The sequence below is a fragment of the Jatropha curcas genome, chromosome 3, assembly GCF_041381405.1.
Source record: "Jatropha curcas cultivar XTBG-Jc1 chromosome 3, XTBG_Jcur_1.0, whole genome shotgun sequence".
Classification (NCBI taxonomy): domain Eukaryota; kingdom Viridiplantae; phylum Streptophyta; class Magnoliopsida; order Malpighiales; family Euphorbiaceae; genus Jatropha; species Jatropha curcas.
The window spans coordinates 7,301,490-7,311,614 of NC_143153.1; the positions used below are offsets into that span (position 1 = coordinate 7,301,490).

The 10,125-nt window shown below is 27.1% G+C and overlaps 1 protein-coding gene across 1 annotated transcript; it reads right to left on the minus strand.

The window, feature by feature from the left end:
- Positions 1–3,951: 3,951 nt before the first annotated feature.
- Positions 3,952–8,945, minus strand: LOC105640826 (uncharacterized). The gene is made up of 9 exons (XM_089718745.1): positions 8,640–8,945; positions 7,312–7,383; positions 7,138–7,227; positions 6,090–6,132; positions 5,545–5,651; positions 5,195–5,290; positions 4,507–4,715; positions 4,357–4,426; positions 3,952–4,259 (listed from the first exon to the last, which is right to left on the minus strand). Exons 1-9 carry the CDS (start codon positions 8,781–8,783, stop codon positions 4,134–4,136), a joined length of 957 nt encoding a protein of 318 aa, XP_089574871.1. The 5' UTR covers positions 8,784–8,945; the 3' UTR covers positions 3,952–4,133.
- Positions 8,946–10,125: the final 1,180 nt, after the last annotated feature.

A 10,125-nucleotide genomic window follows, 5' to 3' on the forward strand; every position in this document is an offset into this window, starting at 1 on the left:
TTGTTCATTAGATTATAAAATATTTTATTAGAAATGATGAATTTAAATATTGTTAGAAATTAATTAATTTTGCAATTTATTAATCAAATTATAAAGTTTATTTTTAATATATTATTAATTAACCATATTAAAATTAAATTTGGATGAATTAAATTAATTAGTTATAAACTAGTAATTGTCATCCTAGCAAAGGACTCCAGTTTTGAGTAAATAATCAGAATCAGTTTTGAGCAAATGGACTAAATAGTGTAACAGACTCAACACAGAGTCTATACACTTAATAAAAGTTCCGAGTAGTGCATTTGACTAAAACTGAGGGATTAATAATTGATTGTTCCCAGAATAATTATTAATGCTCCGTTTGTTTCTGTAAAGTAATTTATAGGAAAATAGTTCGCTAAAAAAATACTTTTCTTCAAAAATATTTACCAAATCACTTATTTTCCATTATTTGGTTATAATATTGAAAATTAATTAAAAATATTAAAGTTTTTATCTCATAAAATCATAAAAATATTAATAATAATAGAAATTTTATAATTTAAAATTTTTATTGTTAAATATGAGAAGAATGCAAATATATATATATATATATATATATATTATAAAAGCTGTCGGTAGCCAGTGGTGGTAGTCGATGGTAAATGGTGACTGATGGTAGTAACTATGATGATTAATAAATTAAAAAAATATATGGATTTATAAGGTTTATCAATGTTCGGAAAATGATTTATTCTCTCGAAAATGAGAAGTTATTTTCCTTAAAAAATGATTTAATTTCCCTTTGACCAAGAAAATATTTTCTATTGACTTATTTTCCTGAACGCCTCAAACAACGGAAAATTGTGAAAATTATTTTCCTGTAAGTTATTTTATGGAAATAAACGGAGCCTAAGATTCCGTTTATCCGTAAAGGGAAAATAGTTTTCATAATTTTTTATTGTTTGGGGTATTTAGAAAATGGAAAATAGTTTTCATAAAATAGTTTATTGATCAAAGAAAAACTAATTCATTTTTAAGGAGAATGACTTTCCATTTTAAAGAGAAGAAAATATTTTTTAAAAATTGATATTAAAAATGCATATTTTTTAAGTTATTAATCACTGGTAGTCATTACAACAAGTCACCGTTCGCCACAAGCTACCACACGGGGACTTTCGTAATTTATCATTTTTGTATTTTTTTTTTCTTCTATTTATATCTATAGCTATATAAATATATAATTTCTAAGGCTTAAATATTTATATCACAACATATCTATCTATATATCTATATAATCACGAAGCAAAAAAAAGTTTTAAGAAGTTTGCATGGCACTCTATTCTTTCAAGATTCCCTTTTTTTTTTCTTTTTTTACAAATTTTCTAATTTTTTAATTAATTTTGAAATATTTATTTTCCTATCTCTAATATCTAATCTAACATATATTTAAAATTTTAAATAATTAATAATTTAAAACTTTTGAATTTTAAAATTAAAACTTTTAAAACTTTTGAATTTTGAAATTAATTTTTTAATTTTTTTATCTATTACCTATATATATACCTTTGTATTAATCATTTCCAATGATTATCTTCCACAATGATTTAGTACTTTTTTTTTTTTCAATTCTCCGAGTTTTGATTGCTTTCTTTATTTGTACATATGTGTGGTATTTTATTATGCAATTTAAATCTAGATAATGTTAATTCTTTTACTTCAATCCAAATATTGTTAATTCTTTTTTCTCGATTGAAGTAATGTTAATTCTTTGATCTTTTTCCTTTTTTTATATTTTAGATTTTTACTTTTTTAAAAGTTTTGTCATCTTCTCTTTTTTTTTTTTCTCTGTTCATCATATGATTTCTCTTCTCCTTATTATGCAGGTATAAGAAGTATTACGTTGATGGAGATGAAGAAACAGAAAAGCTAACCCTTAATCCATTTATGAATTTATTTATTATATTTTTAGTAGATAGTAGAAAACTGTAAATTTTTTTTATTCATTGCTTCATATTTGTATATATGTAAATTTTAGTTATTTATAATTTTTTAGTTCATGTAATATATATATTATTCTATAATTTGTTAAGTCAGTAAATTGCATGTTTGAGTGTTTGATTTTTGTGAGAGTTTCGCTAAAATTGCGTAGAGAAATATAAATAAAATTTATATTTATTATTGATCTATTATATATATATAGCAAAATAGCAAAATGACCATTTACACCTACCTATAGTTAAAATAATATTCTTATTATTTAAATTTTATTATTATTTATATCAAATAATTATATTCTAAAAATTAATATTTATTTACAATAACAATCTATATCTATATTTCAAGTTTAAATTTTTAATTTTTGTTTGATCATTTAAAATACTTTTTATGTTTAAAAATTATTATTTATTTAAAATAACTAACTATATTTATATTTGAATATTTATTTATTTTTTAGTTTTAGATTGAATTGTTTAATTTTTTGTGTCCTTTATTTAGAATAATTATCTACTTTTACATCTATATATCTTTATTTATAGATGAATTTTTTTTATATGTCTTTCAAATTTGTAATTCTATATATCTTCATTTGTAAGTAATGCTTATTGTTTAAGGCTTTATATTGTATGTGTTTATTTACTCTGTTTTAGTTTATATTTATATTATATGTGTTTATTTACTCTATATATCTTTTATAATTTTTTTTTACTTCTTTTTATTTCTTTGAAGTTATAGGATTTATTTTTTTATAAATATTTATTTTTATTTGTGCAATAAAAAGTAATATCTAATACAATTTATAATAACAAACTAATACAGTAATTTACGCGCCTAGTTAGAATATGAAGCTAATGATGTGACATTTTACTTTTTTCATTATAAATAATATTTTTTTATTTAATAAAAATAATTTTTTTATGAAATAATGGAGTTACAAACTAATAAATTTAATGGATGATTTCATTATAATTAATATATTTTACATTTAATAAATATTGAGTTTTAATATTAAATATTTTTTTCTATAAAAAAAATAATTGAGTTATAATAGAATCATAATTAATGAAATAAGTTAAATAGTATAATTACATTAACAAATAGAATTAAAATATTAATTACAATTCACTAAAATTTATTTCACTAAAATTAAATATTCTTATACATCATCTAATTTGAATATATGAGAATTTTAAAGAGAAAAAATAATTAACTATATCAGTTGAATTACAATAATTTACATACAATGATTAATTGTACTAATTAATATTTAGTTCATTACTTGAGAATTAAAAAAAAAACTCATAATTTTACTTGTCATTTTTAATTAAAATAAATAAACAAATTATTTAAATTAAAGCAATAAAAATATAAATAACAAGAATTACAAAAAATAATTACGTTCAATTTAATTTGAAAAATAAAATTAAATGGTATGCGCATTGTGCGGATACATAACTAGTTTAACAGTAAAATTTTTAAAATACAAAATTTCTATTATTATAACTATTTTTATGGTCTTATGAATTAAAAAATTTTAATATTTTTTAACTATATTGCATCCGATCAATGGAATATAAGTCATTTAGAAAATATTGTTTTAGGAAAATATTTTCCAAGTTGAAAACAAACGGAGCCAAAGAAACCGTTTTTTTTTTTCCTGCATTTCTGACATTTTATTGATTATTTTAACTTCTCTACAGCTTCTATAAACATTTGAAGAAGCTAAAAATTTATACTTTCCCCCAAACCATGATTTGCAAAACACAGCTGCAAAGCAAAGATTTTTAAAAACCAAAAAAGGTCCACCGGAAATGCCAAACCGACTGTAGAAAAATGCTGCATAACAGACAATCTTTCTACCTTTTGTTCGTAGGAAAAATTTCAAATATGCATCCAAATATTAAATTTGTAAAAACAAACTAGCTTAGGTTAAAAAAAACTTATAAGTAGTGATTATTAACTTATCCTTCATATTCAAAATAAAGAAAATGCATTAGTTTAGCTCATAAAGAAAAGAGCTATATCCTTTAACATAAAGTAAAGGAATGTACATTTGCTTAACACTAGAAAGCAGAGAGTGTATAACCTATACCAACTGTACATTTTGTTATTCCCCCTAGTACCTTGTACAGTATATGTGTGTTCTGCATAATCTAGCCTCCAATTAAGTGTCCGAGTAATGGACTTACCGGCTGCAAAGCCTTTTGAGTTGTAGACGGATGTCCAGCCGCAACATTGTGAAATAACTGACCTAAGCAATGCATTGCTGTTTGATCATCCTGGAAAGGATAGTTGATAATAAATAATAAAATTAACAAGTAATTAGTTGAGTTTTTCAAACACATTTCAAAATGATTTTTGTGGTTGAGAACTTACGCGGATTACATTAATGAAGGATGAATCTCTCAACTTCATCGGAAGGCAACACCTTAGCCCATCGCATGCCCTGCGTTTAATTTTATGCTAAGATATAATAAAGTACGAAGTGCAAACAAATACGTGAAGCTACAATCATATTCAATTAACCTTGGACTTTCTGATAGCCTATGATAACACCAAATAATGTGTTTCAGCAGTCGCTTAGATTGGTCTTCTGCAATCCTTCCATCCTCGGCGAGCTTCTCAATCATTTTTGCTAAAACATGCCCTATGGCAAAAAATCGGTCTGCTAGAACGGAACAATACTTCAGTCCCTCATCGTTTAGTAGGATTCTGTAGACTATAAATGTAGCTACCTGTATATATATCCAAATATAAAAATAGATTAAGGCTGCATTTGGTGGTATTATAAATAAATTCTATAAAATTTTATGGAATTCTTCTGCAATTACATGTTTTCATGTTTAGCATTAATAAAAATATTTAATTTACTCATAAAACTAAAACTTTTGTGGAATTCAATATAACTAAACCAAATTTTGAATTATAAAAGAATTTACAGTTCAAATTCATTTATAACAAGGAGCAAATGAATTTTGAAAACCATGCCAATCAGAGCAGTAGAGTTTGAATTGGTAGAATTATATTTCTATGGAAAATAGCATGCAGATTCTGATGTCTTTTCACTCAATTATGTCAATGAACTCATACTTACAATTTCATCTTCCTTAATTGTGAAATCATGCATAAACAAGTAATAAGATACCAGCAGGAAAGCATACAACATGGAAAAAAAAATGTCAAATATGCGATTGTTCCAAGTCAAGGTACTTGCCGTTTTTGACAATTCATTGCCAACCTCCATGCAACGTAGGACAGAAGGAAGAATTTCAGAACTGAGAAGGAAGCGTACAACTTGCGCGTCATCAACCTGTAAAATAGAGAGGAGTAAAAAAGTTATTTTTAAGACTCAAGTTCGATAAAATTCTGAATACATGGTTCCTAAAAAGCCATGAATTAGGCCCCTCCCCTGTACTGTGCATAATAAGATCACAAATTATTGTCTTCAATTAGAATACAGGTTTTATCTATGCCATCTTTTGCAATAAGAAAAAAAAATAGTGATGTTATTAAAGAGCATAGGGAGATGGCTTTCTAAGTTTAAGTGAGGCAGTAAAACATTACCTTCACAAGTGCACCAATAACTCCTAAACTGCTAAGTCTTAAAAACTCATGAGACTTTTCCTTGTTTGTGTTGTTAAGAAAGGCAGTGAGATACAAAGGTATTTTAGCTGCAAAGCATGGAATTCAATTGTAAGTATCTTTCATTATCCAAAACATCAACAAATAGAAGCTTTCAATTTCTAATAAGTAAACAATCGAGCACTATATGATGAATTTTCATTGGGAAAGACATCAAATACAGTGCAAGATTTGGAAAGCTAATGATCTATTAAACCTATTAGAGAATTCATTCTTCTCAAAATATAAGAAATCACGAACTTATACCCATAAAACTTTTCAAGAAAACTACTTTAGAAATTAATTTATCTGAGATGGCAAGTTCAGGTAGTCCAGAAAACCCAAAAGATACCAAGCTATAAATCAGTTGCCCATAGGGTAAAACATATAAAAATAGGGACAAGGGAGGAAGAAAAATAATTAAAAATCCTCAAAATCCAAGCTGTAGTTTCCTTGCATGTGTGAAAGATTAGAGAAAGAAAATTTACCCTTAATAAAAAGCATCTTTGTGTCTGGGTGTGCTGCTATCCCCTGAAGAAAGAAAAATTGTCCTAATTTACAAATGAAATACTTCAAAAGAAATACATTTCCAGCCATAAAGAATATGAGAAACGAACAACAATCACCAATACCAATTGGAAGCTTCTATTATGAAGCGATAAGCTTAGTAGCATCTTATTAATTTTTTCTTTTTAGCTGTAGACAATGATGAATATACAAAAACCTCCATTTATGTAGCTTAAGTTGTAAAAACCCTTTCTTTATTGCCTTAAAAAGAAAAGAGAAGGGAAAAAAAAAATCATCAGTTACATATCTACTTCCAATTTGTTCCATTCCCTTGATTTTGAAACTAGTTATCAAATTGATTTTTTATTCCTAGCAAAAATTCCTTTAAGCTGCTTATTTGTTCATATATTACCTTTAAGCTTAATATGTGCTTGTACCTGGGCTAATAATTATATAACCGGCATACCAAGCTGAATTCATACTCATAGCAAAGCAAACATATTCAAGTATCAGTGCTTGGAGCAGTTTCATGTACAATAAAAAGCTCATTCATCTAATCAGAATACCACTTTGGATCTGACAAATTGACAACAGTACTAAATGATCTCAACCTTCTGTACAATACTTTTCATTTTTTTTTTACTTTTATTTCCTTTGAGAAAATAGATAATTTAGTTATTAGAGACAAATAATATATGAAAATTAGAAATTCAATTTCATAGCATACTTTGGGTTAATCACTTGTCAATTTTAAAACCAAACATGAGAGTGAAACCATTCAAAATGCAAGATGCCAAACACAAACTTATCCATTCCGGTACAAACAACATATCAAATAAAAATTAGCAAGTGAACTGATGCCATAATTCACCTTCTGTTGACAAGGTACTCATTATTTGCTAATTAACTAGAGAATTGCATGCATAACATCTGCAGCATTGTTACCTAAGTTTTACAATAAGCATTTAAGACAAACCAAGAAAGCAGAATAAAACAAAAATTAGAAGATGATGAAGATAAAAAAACAACCTGAAGTAAAACAAGTGCATTGCACACTTTATTTGATGCTTTGTCTGTAAGGTATGGAGAAGACAGTAAGTGGTACACTGAAATTATTTCCTGTAACGAATAAGTTATTAGTGGATATACAAAGAAACCATTAATTGGAAAAAGCATTTGGTATAGGAAAGCAATATTTTATACCTGTAGCAGTGTAGTGATAGTACCAAAAGAATGCCATAATAATGGTGCCAGATCTCCACGAACTGCCCTATTCTGGAGCATGAAAAAAGTGAAAAATGAATGTTTGGAATAATTAGAAAATATTGAATGGTTACTAAACAAATAAGATCAAGCCATAAGTCTGCACGTCAAAGACAAGCTTTTGCATGAAAACAAAATAGGCAGTGACATTTTTACACCTGCTTTACTTGATTTTTGTATTTTGCATTTTGCTTTCAATCAACTGGTGAATTGTATTTGGTTTTTGGCTTTTCACAATCATTTCCCTGTTTTCTTCATATTTCAAAGTTCTTGTACATTAGTTTTCAAGCATTACCACCATTCGTCCAAGGTAATAGCTCAACCATTTCCTGTATCATTATAAACTTTTCTAACTTCTATTATATTTGAAACAGCACTGATTGTTAAACAATACTCGATCCAGAAACAGGACTAACAAACATGCTGCTTGAATATAACTCATATCACATTATGTAGCCAACATTCGACTAAGAAATCATATGTAGAACCATAAACACAACAGTATTTAAAATAATCTATTAAATAGAAGCTATTGATTCAAAGTGACAACAACCCACTCAGTTTCTATCAATTTTTATCAAAATGAAAATCTTTGAGCATTAAATATGATACCTAGGAGAAGACTTATGACACATATTTGTTTACACCATTAACTCTCCCTTGGTATATTTCCAGAGTTTGATACTAAACCAATACAACAGTAGCAGCGATAAGATTAATTTTCTGCACAACATTTGATTACACCATCAAAACAAAAACCTAAGATTCAGTTTGGTGAGCTCTAAGTAATAAAATGCATTTCTACTGTAAAATTAGACCAGAATTTTATTCGATTACATTCAATTACGGCTTACCAAACAAAGCCTAAGATTCAGTGCAAGTCCCCTATCACTCCTAATTTACAAATTAGATAAGCAATATAATTCAAAATCTAAAACTGAAAAACACATACATGCTAACCAAACAGATATCAGATGTTGTCAAACACTAATGCAGTTCATTGTACATATATAGAACGCATTAAAATCTTAATTTTAAAAAATGCAATTCAACATGCAAATAAAAAAAAAAAAAAAAAGCGTTTCACCTTCAAACTTAAACATCTTTATATATTCAAAATACTTAACAAGTATCGGTCTACAAAATTAGCAGACAAAAAAATTAAAAAACTACCACAAAAGACAGCAGATAAAAAAAAAAAAAAAAAAAGAATGTACATAAAAATAAATAATAAGAAAACAATATATATATATATATATATATACGACCTTGGATAGGATGTAGAGAGCACGTTCTCGTGTTTCGGGGTTTTGTATCTCATGAATCAACTGAGCAACCATTGTCATTTCCGAGTCACCAGAATCGGAGGAGCGAGACAATCGCCGATACTGTGATTCCGAATGGTTCGACATTATCTCAAAACACAATAGTTTTATTGGAAAAAAACCATTGAAGCGAAGTGGAGAGTGTTAAGTGGAGAGTGAGAAGAAGAGAAGAAGATATGAGCTTGGCATGGTTTTCCTCTGCTCTCCAAAATGGCGATGCTTTTAGTTTACTAGGCTTCCCTTTTAAGGACTGGGCTATGCCTATATTTGGGACATTTCTTGCTCATATATTCTTTTAGGGAAAATAATAAATTACTAAGTTATAGTCAAATTGACCCATAATGACCTTTATTTTTAAAAATAAAGTATGACGTTTTTCAAGTATTAATATGTTCGTCTTTCCATTTAAGAATATAAATTTAACACGATCTGATTATATGCTACTTTTATTTAAAGATGACAATTTAACATAACCCGATTCACTTTGATTTTTGTGAATATCTCCAATTTTTACGGATTGAAATAATGTATAAATAGTCTGAGATAGGTTCGAGCAATGCTTTCAGTATCTACATCGGGTTCAGTTCAAAATAGTTACTTGCAGTACTCACCAATCCTTGTTTGCGTAGCATCCTTGTTATACATTCATAGTCAAAGATTTCAATATCAAAACATGGGTGAATTAGTCAGATTATATTGGTTGATATACAACGAAATAGCTCATTTCCATTTATTATGCTCATTGTTTTTTAATTGTTAGATTACAATTATTGGATTTGGTTGAAAATTAACATTTGCCTATGTGTGAACATTTAGTTTAGTTCCGAGAGACTAAATCCAAGGGGCTCCACACACGGTCATAGGTTTAAAAATTGTTAGAAGGAAAACCAAATAAAATAAAGAAAGACTATGCAAAGGGACAAAAAAAAAAAAAAAAAAATCACCGCCGACCAAAGAAGACGGCTAGAGGTGATTTAAAAAATAAGATCTAAAAGGAAACAAAAAGAGCGAGAGAGTCAAGGAGAGAGACGACTAAAGTCTTTTTTCATACGAGAGAACTAATGATAAGTTGTTGTTTCCAAATATGAAAGATGTCAATTTAATACGACCCGATATTCTGATCTTTCTATTTAAGGATTACAACTTAACATGACTCGACCCATATAAGGGTTGACTTTTTTTCAAATGAAATATTGAAAGGACACCGCTTTAAATGAAGCAATAAGTCGAGAATTCCAAATTTTTTTAGTACCTTATTGAACCATTTACCGAATTTTGTTTAAAAAAATTGCAGATTGTTTACTGTTTACCGATTTACTAAACTAATTTTACCGAATAACCTTAGTTCGGTAAATTTATAATTATTGAAGTTTGCCTAGCCCTACCTTTGATTGACTTATAGTGATCTATATTTTAAAAAATTAAGTAT

Bases quoted from the DNA above. Each gene is read 5' to 3' on its own strand.
- LOC105640826 (XM_089718745.1), bottom strand. From the start codon at position 8,783: ATGTCGAACCATTCGGAATCACAGTATCGGCGATTGTCTCGCTCCTCC. The intron at 7,228-7,311 runs GTATAAAATATT...TATTCGTTACAG, and splicing joins CTATCACTACACTGCTACAG to GAAATAATTTCAGTGTACCA. The intron at 4,427-4,506 runs GTTAATTGAATA...AATTAAACGCAG, and splicing joins AGGCTATCAGAAAGTCCAAG to GGCATGCGATGGGCTAAGGT.